This window comes from Otolemur garnettii, unplaced genomic scaffold, assembly GCF_000181295.1.
Source record: "Otolemur garnettii isolate 467f Iridium unplaced genomic scaffold, OtoGar3 scaffold00097, whole genome shotgun sequence".
NCBI lineage: Eukaryota > Metazoa > Chordata > Mammalia > Primates > Galagidae > Otolemur > Otolemur garnettii.
The window spans coordinates 2,823,867-2,845,820 of NW_003852492.1; the positions used below are offsets into that span (position 1 = coordinate 2,823,867).

General features: G+C 39.4%; 1 protein-coding gene across 1 annotated transcript in view; it reads right to left on the reverse strand.

The window, feature by feature from the left end:
• Nucleotides 1–21,954, reverse strand: part of ARHGAP32 (Rho GTPase activating protein 32) — a 137,099-nt gene that overhangs the window by 51,129 nt on the left and 64,016 nt on the right. The window contains exon 10 of the mRNA XM_023516767.1: nucleotides 13,674–13,755. Within this exon, the coding sequence (XP_023372535.1) occupies nucleotides 13,674–13,755 (82 nt within the window). The remainder of the gene's footprint in view (nucleotides 1–13,673; nucleotides 13,756–21,954) is intronic.

Here is a 21,954-nt window from a genome sequence, read left to right on the forward strand (position 1 = left end):
GTTAATAAAGGTGTCCTCGACATCAGTAAGATGCGCAGTCAGATGAGTGCACGCACAGACCAGGGAGTCTGGAGTGAGGTCTGCTCTCTAGTTAAAAAAGGTGTCCTCGACATCAGTAAGATACGCAGGGAGATGAGTGCACGCACAGACCAGGGAGTCTGGAGTGAGGGAGTCTGGAGTGAGGTCTGCTCTGTCTGCTCTCTAGTTAATTGTATTATGATAATGTTAATTTCCCAGTTTTGATAATGTACTATGTAGTTAAGTGAGTTGTCACAACTGGGAGAAGTTGAGTGATGATAAGTTCAGGGGACCTCTCTGCATTATTTTTGCAACTTCTTCTGAGATGATTTCAAAATAAAAAGTTAAAAAAATATATGGCTCGCTGAAAAGCATCACGCTATGCCATCTAGTGACTGCATAGGCACAGAATAGGTCCTTTGTCACTTCCCTCCTATCTGGAAAGTGTGGAGGTTCCCCACCACCACCCAGTGAAGGACCAGGATTCACCTATGAAGGTGGGAGTAGCAACAAGAGAACTCACTAGGCCAGGCGGGGCTCACACCCACAATCCCAGCACTCTAGGAGGCCAAGACATGTGGACAGCTTGATCCAAGGAGTTCCAGACCAGCCTGAGACACTGCAAGACCCCAACTCTAAAAAATAGCCGGGCACTGTGGTGGGTGACTGTTGTCCCCACTACACAGGAGGCTAAGGCAAGAAAATTGCTTGAGCACAAAAGTTTGAGGTTGCTGTGAGCTGTGATGCTACAGCATGCTACTGAGAGTGACAAGGTAAGACTGTCTAAAAAAAAATCAAGAATTCACTGGAAAGGCAATGGCTACATTCTAATCATTCTATTATAAAAATCACCTACACGATCTGCAGACATTATACTACACTGTACTACACTTTACCATACCATACCAATTCTGCCAGCTCTCTGGTCCAAATACAATCCAAACCAGGTCACTTCTCACCACTTTCACAGCTACCTGTGGGAACCACCACCACTTCTTGCCTGCCTCACTCCAATAGCCACTTCTAGCCTCTTCCGCCCATGTCCCTTCTCCTATTCTTAACACAGCAACCACAACATCCTTTCAACAAGGTACATCAGATCGAAGAACTCTACTGGAGATCTTCCATCTTCCAAAACAATTCTAAATAAAAGCAAAACCCCCTGCAGAGGCACCAGGCCCCGTGGACCTCACTTTATCTCTTCCCTCACTTTGCTCTGGCCAGCCGGCCTTCCTGCTGACCCTTTAACAGGCCAGACACATCCAGTCGTGTGACTCTATTCCCTGTTCCATCTTTGGAAAGCCCTTTTCCCCATCCATGTGACAAACTCCCCTCATCATCTCCTTCAGATCTTTACCCGAAAGTAACCTCCTACTGAGGCCTTCCCTGACCACCCTCCCCTCCTCTGAAATTACAACCCTAATGAACCACATCCTGGCACTTCCTAGTCTCTGTGCTGCTTTCTCAACTTTAGCTTCTCCTTAGCACTTACCTATCCCACGGTACGTTTTCTTTGTTGGTTTGCCTCTTTCCCTCTCATCACATGTGATTATAAACAAAAAAAAAGGCAGAATCTGTTGTGTTAACTGTTTTAGCCATGACACTTGGTATACACTCAATAAATTCTTTTCTTTTTTTTTGAGACAGAGCCTCAAGCTATCCCCCTGGGTAGAGTGCCGTGGCATCACAGCTCATAGCAACCTCCAACTCCTGGGCTCAAGCGAGTCTCCTGCCTCAGCCTCCCAAGTAGCTGAGATCACAGGTGCTTGCCACAACGCCCGGCTGTTTTTTTTTTTTTTTTTTAGTTGCAGCCATCATTGTTGTTTGGCGGGCCCGGGCTAGGGATTCGAGCCCGCCACCTTAGGTGTATGTGGCTGGCGCCTTAGCCGCTTGAGCCACAGGCGCTGAGCCACTCAATAAATTCTTGATCAATGAATGAATGAATACCAGAAATGGCAAAAAATGGAAAAGTTTCTTTACTTCAGGCAAGGGGAAGACAGATTAGGGACCTACTCCTAGCACTGGCTTACGGGCATATGGAAGTTTAAGAAACATTTCTGACAACAATAATGGAAACCATTCATGTCTGTAATTATCAACCAGGACTGTTACAGAGCATCTGTTATGTTAAAGGATACAAATTAGCATAAATAGAGTTATCTGCCCACAAGCAAAACCGTAGGTGGGGAAGTGAAAGATCAAACGCTAAAGGAGAAAAGTCACTGCCATACACTGTTTCCAAACGAGTGACAGAAACAGTAGCTACTGCAGGCTGATGGACACTAACCGTTAGGACCAGGGTCGTCAGATCACCTGGGTGACCGTCAGAAACGCAGAGCCTCAGACCCCAGCCCAGATCTACCGAATCATCATCTGCAGTTTAAAAAGATCTCTCAGGTCAAAGGAACGAAAATTCATGTATGCAAAGTACTGGCCTAGGGAAGCTTCACAGAAGTCATCGCAAATCATTTCAGGCAGGAGAAAGATCACAGGCAAGGGAAAGGGGAAGCTCCAGATATGACAGTAAGGAAAACTGTTACTAACGCTGCATATGGGTGAGAAATGGGAACAGATTGGCCATAGAGATAAGTTTCAGAATTTGTGGATCACCCTAAATTCTAGATTAAAGATTTTGTATGTAACTTTGGCACAAAGGGAAATCACTTAAATGTTCTGAAGATAAGCAGTACATGATAAAAAACTATATTCTAAAAATTTAATTTAGTAGTAAATATCAAGATGGAATAACTCAACAGGCATCAATCATAGATCAACTGAACATGCATCCCAGGGAGAGACAGATAAAGATCAATGAGACATATTTCTGAGGAAAGTGCAATTTAGGGAACTGAAATATTGCTAAGAGGTCTGACGAGGATAGAGAGGAGACAGGGTTAGGGAGAGAGGGGTCAGGGAAGCCTCCATGGAAGAATGGATTCTGGCTGAGCCTTGAAATTAAGGAGGGTTTCAACTGGACAAAATGGGAAAGGGCATTTCAGACTGCAGTGTAGATGAGCAGAGGGCTCCGAAACCGTGTGCCAGACACACACACAGAAGCAGACTGCAGTCGGCACGCAGGGACCCCAACAGGAGAGGGAAAGGAAGGAAGGCTGGAAATACCACAACAGAGTCTCAAGTTACGTTTCATACATAAGTATTTTATTAATTAAAGAGGCTTTAGAAAGGATAAGGGCTGAAAACAAAATCTGCCAATTAACTAGGTTCCTGTAAGGAATTCTCTTTATTCTCAAAGTAATCTATCTTTTACTCTAAGTTCTGTTCTGTCATATAGGTCTTGTGGAAATTCAAATACATTTTTATTTCCTTCTATTATAATAAAAGAAAAAGTATTAGACCTTTGTTCTGAGAAAGAAAAATAAACTTTATCTCCATTCAGTGTTCCACAGCGGGCAGAATTCTGGTTTTGAGTTAATTATTCACACGAGTCAATCCACGTCAAGTGCTTGGTACAATGCCCAGCACACAGCAAGGACCATGGGAATATTAGCTGTGACGACTGTCAGGTGTCAGAGGATTTCAATACATCCTAGCTGTGAAGCCTCAGACAAGCATGTTAAGCTTACTGAATCTCAACTGCTCCGTTTGTTAAAAAATGGAGTAGAGGCTCGGCGCCTATAGCTCAACCGGCTAAGGCGCCAGCCACGTACACCTAAGGTGGCGGGTTCAAATCCCCAGCCCGGACCCGCCAAACAATGATGGCTGCAACCAAAAAATAGCCGGGCGTTGTGGTGGGCGCCTGTGGTCCCAGCTACTTGGGAGGCTGAGGCAGGAGACTCGCTTGAGCCCAGGAGTTGGAGGTTGCTGTGAGCTGTGATGCCATAGCACTCTACCCAGGGGAAAGCTTGAGGCTCTGTCTCAAAAAAAAAAAAAAAATGGAGTAGAAATACATACATTCATTATTCCTACCAACCTCATAGGTCTATACCAAGATCAATCAATTCCAATTTAAACAATGGAAATGTAAGTATTCATTAACTCTAAAGCACTTTACAAACGTATGCTATTATGCATTTTCTAACTGTTTTCCCTGATGCAGATGGAGAAGCTAGCACTTTATCCATCCTTTCTGATGTGTTCAGGGAGAAAGCTTCCTGGGCACTCCAGGACTTCAGGGGTCCTTTGGCTCATACCCCAAAGCCTCCATGGTATTGACTTTTAACATCTTAAACCATTACCGCCAGAACACATGAGCCTATACTCACTAGAAATTAATCCAACACAACTCTCTAGACAGGGCAGGTGCAAGCCTGGACCTCTCTTATTTGATATATAAACATGTCCCCTCATATGCAAGTAACATGCAAAGAAGCACGGCTAAGAAGGAGAAAAAAGTGCTAGAAATTCACAAAAAGAAAAAACAAATAATCAGGAGGAAACAAATGAAAATTTAAAAAAAATTAATTAGGCAAAATTGCAAGTAAAGTTTTTAAAAAGCAAGGTACTAAAGAACAAATTTACTAAAAAAGCTTAATAATGTTTATTTCAAAATTATGCTACAAATTCACGTTGACTTGTTACCTTATACATCGCTTCTTTACGTAAATTAAAGAATTTCATTGGAGTTATATATAATTACTAAGCCTACTGCCAAAATGAAAGACTCAGCTACTTCTACGTATGTCTGCTAACAACAAAAAAATTCCATTACCCTCAAAAAGATGACAAAAATTTATGATGAAAACTCTATTTAAGTGCCTGTCCAACAAGGTTTCCTTCCTCATGTGATCCTGAGAAGTATGATAATTAGTTTTGGTGGGATATATGATACATTAGCATATAGATTTGTATCAATAAATAATACTTTAAGTGTCTACATAAACTAAACAGATCTAGTTTCTGACACTCAGGAATTTAAATAACATAGTAGATAAACATAAATCAATAAATAACAACAACTGACATTTATTAAATACCTAGGACTGTTTTGAGACAGAGTCTCGCTTTGTTGCCCTGGGTAGAGCGCTGTAGCATCATAGCTCACAGCAACCTCAAACTCCTGGGCTCAAGTGATCTTCTTGCCTCAGCCTCCCAAGTAGTTGGGTTTACAGACACCGGCAACAACATCTGGTCATTTTTTAAAGACAGGGTCTCACTTTTGCTCAAGCGATCCACCTGCCTCGGCCTCCCAGAGTGCTAGATTACAGGTGTGAGCCACCTCGCCAGGCCTGCCTAGGAGTCCTAACTGCCTTATCCCTAATTTTCAAAAGAATCTTGCCTTACTTCTTAGATAAGGAAACTGAAAAACAAAGAAGCCAAATGATATACCCCTAGACAAAAAAAAGGGGCACATGGATTAAAACCCAACTGTGCTACATACATAAATCAAATACCTCCGGTAAATCTACTGTCACAGAAGTGCCTAGTTTAAGGGGTAGGGGCATGAACAAGGGCCCCTGGGAATTACATACTAGAATCGGGTAGAGTTAAGGGAAGATTACAATTGATTTTCTCATTGTAAGGATTTAAATAATACATAAACAAATATAGAAAAATAATATGTCTCTTTCTATCTTCTTAATCCCATTATTCTTTTGGGTTAGGCACGTATCCTTCTTGATCCTCTTCTACAAATTTAAAAAGGGATCATATTGTTCCGGGAATTGCCTTTTCATTTTACAATACATCAGAGAAAAAAAACCCTACATTAGGACATAGGCTTTTACTTTCTTTTTGTTGCGAAGTATTTTACAATACAGAAACACTAAAAGTTTTTTTTTAAATTAATTAATTTATTCTTTTTGAGACAAAGGCCCACACTGTCACCTTGGGTAGAGTGCCATGGCATCACAGCTCACAGCAACCTCAAACTCTTGGGCTTATGTGATTCTCTTGCCTCAACTTCCCAAGTAGCTGGGACTACAGGTGCCCGCCACAACACCCAGCTATTTTTCTGTTGTAGTTGTCGTTGTTTAGCAGGCCCGGGCTGGATTTGAACCCGCCAGCTCTGCTGTATGTGGCTGGCACCCTAACCACTGAGCTATAGGTGCCGAGCCACTAAAAGTCTTTTTTAAATATGACTTCCAGGGCAGTGCCTTTGCCTCAAAGGAGTAGGGCACCGGCCCCATAAGCTGGAGGTGGTGGGTTCAAACCCAGCCCAAGCCAAAAATAATAATAAATAAATAAATATGACTTCCAACATTTGAGCATTAAAGCACTACTACAAAGAATACTCATTTTGATGGAAAAAACTTAAAAAATGCAAAGTGACTGATTCAAAAATACCAAAGAACTTAGACATTTCTCCAAAGAAAATACACAAATGGTCAATAATGATCCTCAACCTCACTACATTTGTATATAATTGCCACCTGTATCAACATAACATCACCAGTGCTCTAGAATCCTCCCTCCCACCAGGCCCACTTACTCCCTCCACTATCCCTTCCCAGAGATAACTGCTATACTAACTTCTAACACCACAGAACAGTCTTGGACTAACTTCTAACACCACAGAACAGTCTTGGACTCCTAGTCTGAACTTTGTGTATGGATGCACTGAATTTAAGGTGACCAGATTTTAACATTGGTAAAGTGGGACACCACTGATGGGGGGCGGGGCGGGGCTGGGTGGGGCCTGACAACAATGCAAACTTTGATAAGCAGTTCTCGATAATCACTTGTCAAAAATTATTATTACAGTTTAACATTATAAAATTAACAAAAATAACATAAAACTCATATCCTGGCAAAACAGTCACATGGCAGCTGAAAACCGTATATTCTCTTACTGTTCTCCCGCCCATTTGTGCATTCTTTCCAAAAATTGGGACTTTTTGAAAATGCTGCAGGACGTGGGACAAATTGTTAAAAATTGGGACTGTCCCACCAAAAGTTATATTTATAAATATATCAGTTATATTTACCCATATAACTGAATTATATGGTATAAATTTGTGTGTCAAGCTTTTCCCCTCAGCATTTCTTTTTGTGAGATTCATCCACGTCATTACATGTATCTGTAACTCACTCATTTTTGTTGGTGTATCAAAATCAAAGAGAAATAAAGCTGCTGTGAACATGACTGTGCACGACCCTCGGTCCACGCACAGTTACGGGGTCTATGTATGTCAACTTTGCAGAAAATGGAAGACAAGGATGGTCCCAAATCCTACTCCCACCAGCCGTGTGTAAGGATTCCCATTTATCTTGGGATTTTCCTTGCCACCTTTTGAAATAGCTACTCTTGAATTGTAATCATTCTAGTGGGTGTGTACTGGGGAGCCAATAAGGCTTTAGTTTGCATCTCCCTTCAGACTAATGATGTTGAACTTGGTGATTACTGAGCATGTTAGGTATTTGTTGTTAAGTATCTCAGTTTCCACTAATTAAAAAAAAATTACTTTATCTGTCTTTTTTTGATTCTTTCTGTACTCTAGTTACGAGACCTTTGTCAGATATGTGCTCTGCAAATATCTTTCTTACTTTGTGACTCACCCTTTCATTATCTTAATAGCATATTATGATGAAGTCCTAAATTTTAATTAAGTTAAATCATTAAACTTTTCAGTTATTATTAATACTCTGTATAATCCAAGGTCATAGAGATACGCTACTGCATTATCTTGTGTAAGTTGTTCCACTCTTCACAATGTAGATCTATAACTCTCCGGGAACTACAACTCCATTTGTATGGGGTTAGATAAGGCTCACATTTCTCTTTTATTCATATTCGGATGTCCAGCTGACCCAGCACCCTTTACTGCAGTGACTGTCCTTTGATACTGCCTTGCAATTCTACCTCCACCATGACCAAGCACTTAAACCACACATACACACAGGTTTGTCTGCACTCCCTTCCCGCCACTCACCTTTCTGTCCTTCCTTCTTTACCACGGCCTTATTAAATAGGTCTTACAATAAATCCTGATATCTATTACAGTAAGTTTCCTACTTTTTTGTTCTTCAAAATTTCTTGGATATTTTTGGCCCTGCATTTCCATACAAATTTTACAGTCAGTCATCAATTTCCATATCCATCCACAACAATGAAGGCTTGGAGCGTTCACCAGCAGTTCTGCCCCATGAGGCTCTCCGGTGGCTCCCCCAGACCCAGAACTTTCTCTACTCCCTCAGCAGACACTCTAGGGGTAACAGCTCCCACGGTGAGTTATCCTTTGGCCTTCCCTCTTCTCTCCTCCAGCTTAGCTCAGTATGTTCATTGTTTTATTAACCTTCCAACGCTTGAAAGAGGTATGTTTACATTTCTGTCCATGTATAACTGTTCTCAGGTTTGTCTAAACCTTGTGTCTTTTACTTCCAGAGGTTCATGCTTCAGAGCAGGCTTTGTTCTCCTCTTCTCTCCCTCTCTGCCACTCTCCCTTTTCCTCTCCCCTCTCTTCTATTTCTCCCCCTTTTCCTTCTTTCTGGTGAAAAGATGAGGAATATCCAGCATGGAAATTATAAAGTAAGACCAAGTGTTGATTCTAAAAGTGAATCAACATGGGAATTAAAGAACTGTTTTAAGTGTAATTAACAAAAGATTACACAAAGCAGAGGGAAAAATCACTGAACTTGAAGACAGGTCAATACAAAGTACCCAGACTGTAAAGAGAAAGAGAGAAAGAAAGCGAAATTAAAAAAACAGAACACAGTTCAAGGTCTGCCAGACAGTGTCAAAGAACATAACTGATGTGTAAAGGAAAAGAATAAAAAGACTAGCTGAAGAGGTAACAGTCAAAAACATCCAAAACTTTAAGAAGTCTATCAATAAACAGCTCCTCCGTGAACTCCAAGCCGAGACAAATACAAGAAAACTGTGAGCTTGCCACTTTCCTCCCTCCACCTCCTCTTTCTCCCATCAAACCATCCTGTATGGTGAGTGAGCAAAACACCAATTTCCTACTCGACAAGTTTCTACCACCTCTCTTCCTTTTTTCTTTCCTATTTTCTTTCTTTCTCAAACTCTTAGGTTCTTTTTCCTAAAGTAAAAGATGCTTGCTATCTTGGTCAGGATGTGGAGACTGATTAATTTTTTATTTGTATCCACAAATAACTGAACGTATTAAAAACATTAAGTGCAGCTTCAAAAGAAAAAATCCTATCACCCTTGTTGTGTAACAGCATAGAGGAGCTTTAAATTTTCAGTCTCAAACTATAGCTGCATCTTTCAGATTTGCCATCTAACAGTGACAGATGGCAATGTTAAAAATAAATAGAACATTTGAGTTGTTTATACTGTAGGCAAAGACAGTTCTAAAGTGTGAAACAAGCCCAAGGCAGATAGAATTCACATCATCCTTTTCAAAATGTATTAAGAATGCACATTTTCTTAAGGCAACCTCTGCAATGTTGCTCAAAAGATAAAGTATTAGCCTTTGACGGTGTCCTTGCTTTCTATAAGTCATTACTAATTAGCAATACCATGCAGGTCTAGGAATACAAACCTATTTTCCAGAATTATCAGTAACTGAATAACTTCCCAGGGCTAAACACTTCTGGAGGTTATCACTGTTAAAAGCGTCACTTCTCCAATCAAAAGATGAGAAAGGATTTCAGCGGTTTATGTTAACCCTAATATTAAGCTAAGAGTTCATATCTGGATCAAAATTACCAAAGATGATATTTAATAACTAATGAAAGTTAGGCTTATACCACAGAAGGATGAGTAAAAATACTGTATAAGAAATCACAGTAAATTTTTGAGCGGCCCCTGTGGCTCAAGGGAGTGGGGCGCCGGCCCCATATGCCAGAGGTGGCGGGTTCAGGCACAACCCTGGCCAAAAACTGCAAAAAAAAATATCACAGTTAATTTTTGATGTTGAATTTTAGTGACTTCAAAATAGGGACCATAAAAACCTATGATCAGCTCAATAGATGAATAAAATCCTTTGAAAAAAATCTAACACCCTTTTTATGACAATACTCAACAAGCTAGAAAGAAAGGGAGGGAACTTTCCCCACCTGCTAACAGGCATCTATGAAACCTCCCCTGCTCACATCTCAGTCAGTGGCAAAGACGGGATTCCTTCCTCTAAGATCAGAAATAAGACATGGATGCTTTCACCGGAAACTCGTATTCAACACTGTATCTGAGGTTTTCACCAGGGCAACTGGGCAAGACAAAATAACAAATTGGAAAGGAAGAAATTTAAAAACTCTATTCATAGATGACATGATCTCATATATAGAAAATCCTAAAGAATTCACTAAAAAATTATTACAATTATGAAGTTCAGTAAGATTTCAAGATACAAGATTAATATAAGAAAAATGTATTTCTGAAATGTACCTGCACTGAAAACTAAGAAAATAAAATTAAGAAAATTCCATTTCCGGCTCAGCACCTGTAGCTCAAGCAGCTAGGGCACTAGTCACATACACAGGAGCTGGCAGGTTTGAATCCAGCCCAGGCCCACCAAACAACAATGACAATTATAACCAAAAAATAGCCAGGCGCTATGGTGGGTGCCTGTAGTCCCAGTTACCTGGAAGGCTGAGGCAGGAGGACTGCTTAAGCTGAAGAGTTGGAGGTTGCTGTGAGCTGTGATGCCATAGCACTCTACCCAGGGCAACAGCTTGAGACTCTGTCTCAAAAAAAAAAAAAAAAGAAAAGAAAAGAAAATTCCATTTCCAACACCACAAAAAAGAATCAAATAGTTAAAAAAATAAATTTAGGCTCGGTGCCTGTGGCTCAAGCGGCTAAGGCGCCAGCCACATACACCTAAGGTGGCGGGTTCGAATCCCCAGCCCGGGCCCGCCAAACAACAATGATGGCTGCAACCAAAAAATGGCTAGGTGTTGTGGTGGACGCCTGTAGTCCCAGCTACTTGGGAGGCTGAGGCAGGAGACTCGCTTGAGCCCAGGAGTTGGAGGTTGCTGTGAGCGTGATGCCATGGCACTCTACCCAGGGAGATAGCTTGAGGCTCCATCTCAAAAAAAATAAATAAATAAAATAAATAAATAAATAAATTTAACAAAAGTTACACAAAACTTATATTCTGAAAACTACAAGAACACTGAAAGAAGATAAAGAATAAATAAATGGAAGGACATCCCATGTTCAAAGCCTGATAGACTTAATACTTCCCAAACTGATCTCCGGATTCAATGCAATCCCTCATCAGAATCCCAGATGACACTGTAGAAACTGAAAAGCTGATTTTAAAATCCACATGGAATTACAAGTCCATAAAAGCCAAATCAATCCTTAAAAATAAAAGAATAAAACAGGACTTAAATTTCCCCACTGCACAATGTACTTCACAGCAGCAGTGATCAGGAGAGAGGGGCCTCACACCAGGCATACAAACCAACGAAACAGCATCGACAACCCAGGATCTGCAATCAATTAATTTTCTACAAGGATGCCAAAATAATTAAATAGGGAAAGAATAATCTTTTCAACAGCAAATACTGTAACAATTGGATAAAGTGAACCTCTGCCCCACATCACACATAAAAATTAACTTACAAATGGATCATAGCCTACCATGTATGATCTAAAACTATCATCCTCACAGAAAATACAGGAATAAATCTTCATGACCTTGAGTTAGCCAAAGTCTTCTTTAAAAAGGCACCAAGTGCATTAGCAACAAAAGAAAAAATAAATGAGACTTTGTCAAAATTAAAAACTTTTATGCTTCAATGGATAACATCAAGAGAACAAAAGACAACCCACAAAACGGGTGAAAATATTTGTAAATCATTATTATCTGATAAAGGACTTGTATCTATGACATATAAGGAACATTTACAACTCAATAAGAAAAAGACAAACAGCCCCATTAAAAGCAGTCAGAGGATCTGAACAGACATCCCTCCCAAGAAGAGAAACAAACGGCCAGTCACCACCTAGAAAGACCCTGGACTTCATAGCACTGAGGAGGTGCACATCAAAACCAGAGGGGTTATCACTTTGCCCCTCAGATGACAGTAATGAAAAACTTCCAGATAGAAAGTGCTAGCCAGGATATGGAGTGACTGGAACAGGGTTGGCAGAATCATGAGACGGTGCAGTCTCACCAAAGGTGCAGCTGGTGGTTCCTCAAAAGAAAGAGTGAGCACATGACTCAGCAACTATACTCCCAGACACATCCCCAAGAAGGATGAGAACACGAATCTACACAAAAACTTATACACATAGTGGGAGAAATGGAAACAACCCCAAATGAATAAACAAATGTGGTAATCTATGTACACACACACACAATGAGGTACTATTCAGCCATTCTTTAGAAAAATGAAATACTGATACATGCTACAGTACAGAAGAGCCTTGAAAAGATCATATATTAAGTTTCCATTTTTACAAATGTCTAGAATAGTGAAATCTATAGAGACAGAAAGATGAGTCGCTGCTCAGGGCTGGGGGGCTGGGAGGAAGGAAGCAGCATCTGCTAATGGCTAGAGGATCTCTTCATGCCGTTACGAAGGTGCTCTAGGTGGCTGTACACTGTGTGAAGATACTTAAAAAACACTTACCTGTACAGTACAAAGGGGGAATTGTGTGGTATGTTAATTATATCTCAATGAAGTTATGCCATGGGAAAAAAATCTACAGTCATCACAATTACTAATGAACCAAGTAAGTGCCCACCAAGCCAACCTTTTAATAAGTTTACTGAAAGAACAATAAAACTGCCTTAAAAAGAACTAAGAATCCTGGCTCAAGTGGAACTGCAGAGGAAATATTTTAAAGTATTTTCTCTACTGAGTTTAAGCTAGTCTAAAAAAACCAATTCCTGTGAGAGAAATGAAAACAATGACTCCCTAACCTTTTATGCAGAAATAAACCATGAAAAGAGTTACTACCCTATAAATACTACGTGAAGAGACAGTTGGAGGAATGCTTTGGGAGCAGAAGGAGGAAAAGGCTAAATAAGAGAAGAATAAACTTTTTATCCCTTAACTCTTACCTTCAGTCCTAAAGGTATAAAATATTTTTTAAAGAAACAGTTCAAATAAATTCTGAGGCCCAGAAATTGTTGTTCTCCTTTTATTAGGAGAGGAAGGGAGGGGAAAAAATGTAATATAACTAGAAAAAATAAATTTCATTACTTTCTCTTCCCTCTACAATTTTTTACTTTCTATTTCCTTTTTAAAAAATTGTGTCAAATTGAAAAGTTCCAGACTAGGTATTCTGTAGAATCTTGCCCAGATTATATCACCCAATAAACACAAAAATTCCCATTTTCTTGAATTTTATCTCCTATAACACTGCTTTACTTATTTGTAAAATATTCTACAGATTTATGTAGCACTGTACATGTATACCACGTAAATAATAAATGCTGTTTTTTATAGTTTTGTTGTTCATAGGCACTGCTAGAATATACATATCCTTCATCTATTAATTTTCAGTGAATCATACCATCTCCATGTTAGTTCATTACACCTATAATTGGTTTAACATTAATAAGCTATACTCTTAGTACATAATTGTAAAACCAAATGACAAAACCTAATAGAACACATAGTTCTTTAAAGTTGTTTACAAATTTAAATGCATATAGACCACTGTAAAATGACCAAAAGAAAAATAGGAACACATTTAAAAATCAAAACCATTAAAAATTAGTAATATCAATAAATGCAAAGAATAGCAAAACAATCCATGTGCCTGGCTGGAACAGAAAATCTGTATCTTTTGAGTTGTTGATAAAATAACCACACTAATGAAAAAGTGTACTCACCTGGTTTTGGCACTGAGTTGGTCACTGACTGGGGAACTTTTTGGTTAATTAACTCAACACAGTGTCCAGGGAAGAGTCCCACCTAAAGAAAAGCAACAAAGAGAGGATTCTAAACCAGCAACCAGACCACTCTGTGAACACTGCCAATTCAATTCCAGTAATTCCCAAGTCCCTCCCAAGTGATCTTATTATTCCAAGACTCTAAATAACAGATGATGCCAATTACACAAACAAATAATAAAGCAATCTGTTGCTATGAGTGTATGTCATGTTCTTTTTGTCCAAATATCTAAGTCTGCTTTTTTAGTCTTAGCTTTGAATTTCTCAAAGTGTTTTTCTATCAATTAAAACATTAGTCTGACAACAAGCTATCCATGCAGAAGGTATGATTTTTTTCACTTAATAATCCCCTTGCTGAAGTCGCAGTCTAGCTGTGTTGACATCTCTGTGCCAATTTATGTTTACTGTCTTCTCTTTTCTAAAAAATCAACACTAAACAGCAATTCAATGATTTTGTTAATTTTCTCTTTAGTCTGCCCCAGGTTTGTGAAAAGATGACATGACAAATATGTTTTTGAATCAAACACTCATTTAAAATCCTGGTATTCACTGCTGTTACAAAGCCAGTAGCTCATGACTAAGAGGGAAATTAAAGAGAAGAAAACAGCCACTTTCAGCAAAGACACAGATTCTGGCTTTAAAAAAACACACCAAACTAACCTTGTAGCAGAATTGCTTACATGGCTTTTGGCAGAATCCTAGTAAGTGGTATTAGGAAATACTGAGTTCTAGGTCATCCAGAGATACTGTATAGCCAAGAGAATAAATACAGAGATAAATAGCCTGGAAACTAAAGTAAAAAGGAAATCTTTACCAATATTTATAGATGTTTCCGTACATAGGAATAGAAATGGGCTGCCACGCAGCAGATGTTAACACGGAAACATGAAAACTGCATCATGCTGTATCTCCCTCTGTTGACAGACTCTGGGGAAGAATGGGATCGTCTTCCAGGCATGACTCATTGTGGAGGTCTGAGCTGTGAGGCTTCCATCTGGGTGGGATTACTGTCACATACTCATGTGCTGCATTCTTATTTCAATTTCTAGATCTATATTCTATGACCATTCTTAAAATTATAAAGATGTAACCAGTTATTGTGAGCTGAAAAGGTGATTACCAGATTATCAGTTTTGTTTAAAAGATTTGAATTTGGGATTAAGGTCCCTATGCATTGCCTTACAAAATAATGCTTTAATCATTCGTTTTATTAGTGAGATTCCATAGCATATTCTACTCAACTTCCTATTTTACTAAACAAGTAAAAATTCCTCCAAGATTTGTTAGAACTAGGTAAGAATCAACCAGAAAGATCTTCATTTACTCCTATGCAGGTCAGTTATCATCGGAGGGAATATGGGGCACTGGTTAGCAGTGAAGCCTCCAAAGTCAGTGTGTCTGAGTTCAACCCCAGGTCTGTCACATGCTAGACTGAGTCTGTGGTTGAGCCTGTTTGTGGGTTAGTGTATGTCAACATGATACTAGTAACACCTACCTCCTAAGTGCTGTTATGAGGATTAAATGGATTAAAGTAGCTCCTCCATCAAGAGATAGAACAAACAATACCACCTTCTGTGTGTGTCTAAGTTTCCTCACACTCAAATATTATTCTTTCCATAAAATTCTAATTCATTTCAATTAATAAATAGCTGCAACTTGCCAAAGAGAAAAAACCAGATAGTAAACCTGGCTCCTTCATTTACTGGGCACTATGACCTAGAAAATTGTGTAATATCTCAGTCTCAGGTTCCTGATTTGCAACATTAGCAATAACACTACCCATACCCCAAGAGTTTACGTAAAAGTACCTACCTTAGTTTCTAAACTCGATTTGTCAACAAATAAAAACAAGTTTTCCACCACTTCCTCACAAAGACTGAACAAAGCTTAATGTATTTCTTCAGGAAATTGTATCACACATATTAGTAACATTTTCACCTTTTAAATGTGTCACAATAGGTTAGGTTTAGGTATATGGGGGAAATGGCACAGCATGCTGTGTACATGTCTACGACAGGCTCATCTGACACTTGACCCCAATGCCTGCCCTCTTGTCTCACTTTGCTGTAAAATGTATTACTACTAAACATCAGCTGAACCATCAGTTTCCCAACTCCCCAGAATCAGGCGAAGCCAAGGTCCTCATAACACAGCTCTGCTGCTACAACGCTGTCTCCTCCTCGCTGTGACGGGATCACAAAGGAAGGGCCAGGACTTTCGTCTCCCATCATTAAGCTGCTGGCTCAAAAGCAACAATCAGCTATCTTTCTGCTTATTTTCCTGCTTCTTAAAGTTAGAAAGAGTCAGTTCCATAACTTTGTGAAAGACAAACATATTCTATTTCCTTTCTATAAGATTTTCAACATAAAAATGAAAATATTATATATGACTATAACCCCAATACAATTAATATTTATACTTTTCTGATAAATAACCTGATTATCTTACCAAATATAAATAATTCCAATAAATTCAAAATGTGAAATGATAAAAGCAACTAGAACCCTGTGATATGATCTGTTTCCTATGTTGTTCTATTTCACATATAGTCTCTGCAGCAGTGGCAATTTCTTAAATGTTAATTTGTGTAATGAGAGTGAGAGAAGGAAACTGGGTGTACTGGCAGGAATCAAAATGAGACCAACTCTAGTAAAGGATGAAAGAGAGAGAAAAGATTAGCATTTAGGGCCTATGATGGTAGAGAAGTAGTTAATAAAAATGTAGTAAAAGATGGACAAGAAGGGGCAGCGCCTGTGGCTCAAAGGAGTAGGGTGCTGGCCCCATATACTGGAGGTGGCAGGTTCAAACCCAGCCCCGGCTCCGCCAGCCCCATATACGGGAGGTGGTGGGTTCAAGCCCAGCTCCGCCCGCCCCCCCCCCAAAAAAAAAGATGGACAAGAAGAAGAGAAGCAGAGAGAAGGCTCAGGAATGAGCTTGCAGGAAAAAGAGGCCCTTACTCTGATCTTCCCTCGAGTGTTTGAGCTTGAATGAGAAGGACCCAGAGATGCTTCTGCATCCCACAGTATGCTGGTAAAGTTTAAAAACCAGCTGTGCATGGGGAAGGCCTGGCCTTACTGTATCTGCCCCCGTGGCTGCCTTCAAGCTACCACCTTAGCATGAGTGAGCACAGAGGTGACAAGACTCGCAGTGGTGCCGTTGGGCAGTGTCCCATCACACGGTGCATTAGAGGGAAGGGGTCTTAAGAGCATGACAACAGCAAATTGTACTAAAATAATTACAGAAAAAGTGATGAGTTATTACCTTTGTTTTTAATACAATTCATTTAATTGAAAATTTATATATTTTAATTATTAAGAATGGCTATAGGATTTCACAACTGGCTCCAGATCACTGCTACTGCCTATCTATATATTTGGTCCTATGCCTGTCCACGTCTAACAACTCCTGGGCATCAGTTTCCAGCAGCTTGGCAAGTATATGGCTCGCCCTCTGACTCTAGGAAATTAAAGAGATGTTATAATCTGGTTCTTCTGATCTTTTCTACATTCAGGATACTAAAACTACAAAGAAAATCAAGTCTGGCTTCAAAAATAAGAGTATGTGTTGAAAAATATCATGATGTAGTTTCATGGGAATATTAAGAAAGTAAGTACTGCAATACAATAAGCCTACAGCTTTGGAATCAATAGGAATGGAAATAAATCTCTGCTTAACAATGAAGCCTAATCTTAACCACAGTCTCTCTGAAATAACCAACCAAAACCTAAAAAGGAATCTACTCTTATTTTTATTGATGGTTAGCGAAACTTTACCGCTCTTTGCACAGCAAAACCTGTTTCATTCAGCTCAGTGAAGCACCGCTGTTAGTCCCAGACAAATGCCACAAATTTTTCGGTTACCGCTGTTTGGCCTCCTAGAGTTACAATTTCTAAATACAACTTACAATTCTCCCAGGACTCTTGTGTTTCTATTCTACAACTTCAACAACACTCAGAGATAGCCCAGCCCCGTCACTCCTGTGGAGCACCATCCCTCTCTCCTTCTAATCTTTTTTTTCTTTCTGGGTCCAGTATGAACCCTGTGGTTGACTGTTTGAACTCTGATTTTCCCTGCAATACTAATCTTTCATGCAACACAATTATTCTGAGAATCATTCGGGCTGTATATATCTACGGCCCATTCTTTTTTGTTCCTAAGTAATGTTTCAATATATGGGCACCATAATTTGTCTATCCATGAATCTGTTGTTAAAAGATACAAGAGTTGTTTTCATGTTAGACTACTAAGCTGCTATGAATATTCACGAACATGTTACCAAATGGACACAGGCTTTTTTCTCTTGGCTAGTACTTACAAAGTGGAATGGCTAGATCACATAGTCAGTGTACATTGAATTCTCACGTACCATCATTGATGGGATCTTGAAAATTGCCAGTTTAAGTGAACTGACCAGCTGCCTGCCTGGAGCAGGAACTTGAACTCTCATATGCAACAATTAGCCTACCATAACACTGGTTTCATTACACAGTATGTCATTTCATTTAAAGTGGTTGTTTCTGAGAAAGTAGTTTCCAACAATGTTAAGTGAGAACTTTAGTCTATGTTTAACTTAAGAAACTGCCATACTGGCTCAGCGCCTATAGCTCAGAGAGTAGGGCACCAGCCACATGCACTGGGGCTGGTGGGTTTGAACCCGGCTCAGGCCTGCCAAACAATAGCAACAACACCACCAAAAAAAAAAAAAAAAAAAAATAGCCAGGAGTGGCAGGCACCTGTAGTCTCAGCTACTTGGGAGGCTGAGGCAAGAGAATCGTGTAAGCCCAAGAGTTTACTCTACCCAAGATGTCACAGTGAGACTCTGTCTCAAGAAATAAATAAATAAAAATAAAATAAGAAACTGCCATATTGTTTTCCAAATTGGTTATGGCATCTTCTATTTCCAGCAGCACTGTATCAAAGTTCTAACCTCCTCCACACCCTTGCTATTCTAGTAGGAATGAAGCCATGCCTCCTTGTTGTTTTAACTCGCACTTCTCTGCTGACTACTGACCTTGAGCGTCCCTTTATGTGTTTATTTGCTGTTCATACAGCATTTTAGTGATATGCCTGTTCTAATCTTAGCCTTTTTTTAATTGAGTTTTTTATTGAGTTTTAAGAGTTTTCTTTTCTTTTCTTTTTTTTTTTCAGAGTCTCACTCTGTTGCCCCAGCTAGAGTGTAGTGGTGTCATCATAACTCACTGAAACCTCTGCAACCTTAAACTCTTGGGCTCAAGTGATCTTCCCGCCTCAGCTTCCCAAGTAGCTGGGGCTATAGGCTCACATATCATACCTGGCTATTTTTTTCTATTTTTAGTAGTGATGGAGTCTCACTATTTCTTGGGCTGGTCTTGAATTCCTGAGATGGAACAATACTCCTACCTCAGCCTCCAAGGGTGAGCCACCACACCTGGCTGAGAGCCTGTTGCCCAGGCTGGTGGTCTCAAACTCCTGGGCTCAAGCAATCCTCCTTCCTCAGCCTCCAAGTAGCTGGGACTACTGGGGCATACCACTGCTCCCAGAAAGAGTTCTTTATGCATTCAAGATAGAAGTGCTTTGTCAGATATAATTACTGCAAATAGTTTCTCCTAATCTGTGGTGTGTAGTCAAACAATATCTTTCAAAGAGAGGGAATTTTACATTTTGATGAAATTCAATTTATCATTTTCAGGAATTATTCTACTGATGATACATTTAAGAGATCTTTGCCTCATCCAAAGTCATAAAAGTTTCCCCTTGTAAGTCTTATACTTCACGCTTTACATTTAGGTATATGGCCCACTTTGAGTTTATTTTGCAGATGGTCCAAGAAATAAATTAACAAGTTTTCTTGGAGTTGTATGGCTATCCAATTGTAACAGTGCCATTTGTAAAACAGACCACTTCTTCACTGAAGTGACTCTGGAACGTGGTTGAAAATCTGTCTTCCACGTCCGTAAGGGTCTAATTCAGGGGCTGCACTGTGTTTTGCTGATCTAGTCATCTATCTGTCCAATATCACACTCTCCTGATACTGTGGCTGCACAGCAATCTTCAGTTATTGCTCTCCAACTTCGCTCTTTTTCAAATTTGTTTTGGCTATTCTAGGTCCTTTGCATGCCCATATGAATTATTTAAGCTGCTTGTTAATTTCTAAACAAGAGTTTGCTAGGATTTTGATTCAGATCAATTTGGGAAGAAATGATATCTTAATACTACAAAGTCTTCCAAACCATTTATTTGGTTCTTTTTAAATTTCTTTTATTATTATTACATTTTATGCTTTGGGATTCACGGAGGGTACAAAGAATTAGGTTACGCTGACTACATTTGTTAAAGTCCCTCTTACAACTGTGTCCCACCCCCAAGAGGTGTCCACACACCATGACTCCCCAACCCCTGCCTCCTCCCCCTCCCCACTTGCTCATTCCCCTCCCCCTGTATTAGCTCATCTACTGCCTTCATACGAGAATAGAGTACCTCGGCACTGTTCTGTATCGGTTTTCAGTATATATATCTCTTTTTCAAATACATTCCTAAGTATTTTATATTTTTGATGCTATAATAAATTAAGTTTTTATTATATTTTATGACTAGTATTAATGCTGATCTATGGATTACAGTTAAAGTCACAAGGTCCTCATATAGTTGCCCCTAGTATTCACATTTAAATATATACTGTGTATTTTAAATATATAAATTACTTTCCTTTATTTCTCTTTTATATTACATGTGAATATTTATATCGCCTTTTTTGAAACTGTGCATTAACGCAGGTAGTTCCTTTATTTATGAATGTCATTTCAGAATCACAAGGAGGGGTTTTAGAAACAAGAAGGAGGTGTGGTGCTTGATGAGATTGAGAACTGCTGCCCTGAACCATTTCATCAACAGTTTTCACAAAACTGAATGTTTAAGCATCATCTGGTAAGATATATTCTAATGACGTAATTTAACAAAAGGTTTTCAAGAAATTTACCTCTAAATATCACAGACAATTGCTAGCAATACCAATAAGAAACAAATTAAGAAAATTTACACGTTTCTGTGATCCCCAGAGGGTGGTGCCAAGTACAGAACTGACCCCGCCTGCTCTGGTCCTGGCTACCCCGTGTCCTTTTTGTCTTCTTGAAACGGAGCAACTTATCTCAACTCCTTCATCTCCATCTTCCTACCATTTTAAGATGACCACTTAGAAGCACGAGGTCCACTATCACCTTTCCTACTACAGCAATCTATGATTCATACAAGTCAACACTTAGAAGCCACTATGGTTCATTAAATTACTACTACAATCTGCTGTTTGTCCAAAATGCCCAGGTCTCGATCTAAGCTCTGGACTAGGCAGCAGAGTAACAGGCTGCTTGTTTAACCTACAATGCTTTAGTTTCCTCATCTGTAAAGTGAGGTAAGGTGGTAGGTTCTCCGTAGAGTTGTGAGAACTTAGGGCTAAAGGAAAGCAATTTCAACAACAGACCTAAGAGTTACTCAAGAAATGCTCGAAATTTTTTTACTTAAAAGTATCACATACTCTCTTTTCTTCTGAAATTATGTAATATTACAGATAAAAATTTACAGTGTACTATGCTTTCTCACTAATTAAAAGGAAAGGAAACATTCTGCTGCATTGAATTTTGAGTAATGTAAACATGCAGCTCTGGATTCCAGAATATTCCAGGAATACGATGGTCTTTATGCATTTATGAGCAGATAAACTGCCTTCCTTCATTGAACTACTAGTACAGGTGATAAGGTGTCTGAATAGCTGCCATTTGGGATAAAAGACACTTTTCTGGAAATAAGTTATTTGGAACTACTTTAAACTCCTGAAGTAGAAGAACTTTTACTGTCTAAAAATCTCTTCTCTGATATTTGTGCACAAAAACACTCACAGAACATTCTGGGCTAACTATGAAAACACAGTTGACCTCTGGTGATCACATGGGGAGCCAACAGAACACAAGTTCTCTAAAATTCTGTCACTCTCTAAATGGGATTTTATCCATCAGATTAACACTACCCCAAATGTGTTTCCAAGGAAGATTTTCTGGCAAGAGGCGGGGACAGAACAATTGTTTACCTGTGACTAACCGTTCCCTTTATCTGTGGATAACAATGAGAGGCCGATCAACGGATCTTGCATTTTGTCCCTAGTAATCTTCTGAGGAACTTGTTAAAATTCAGTCTCCTGACCCCATCCTCTGAGATTCTGATGATCTATATCCAGTTTTTTTTTTTTTTTTTT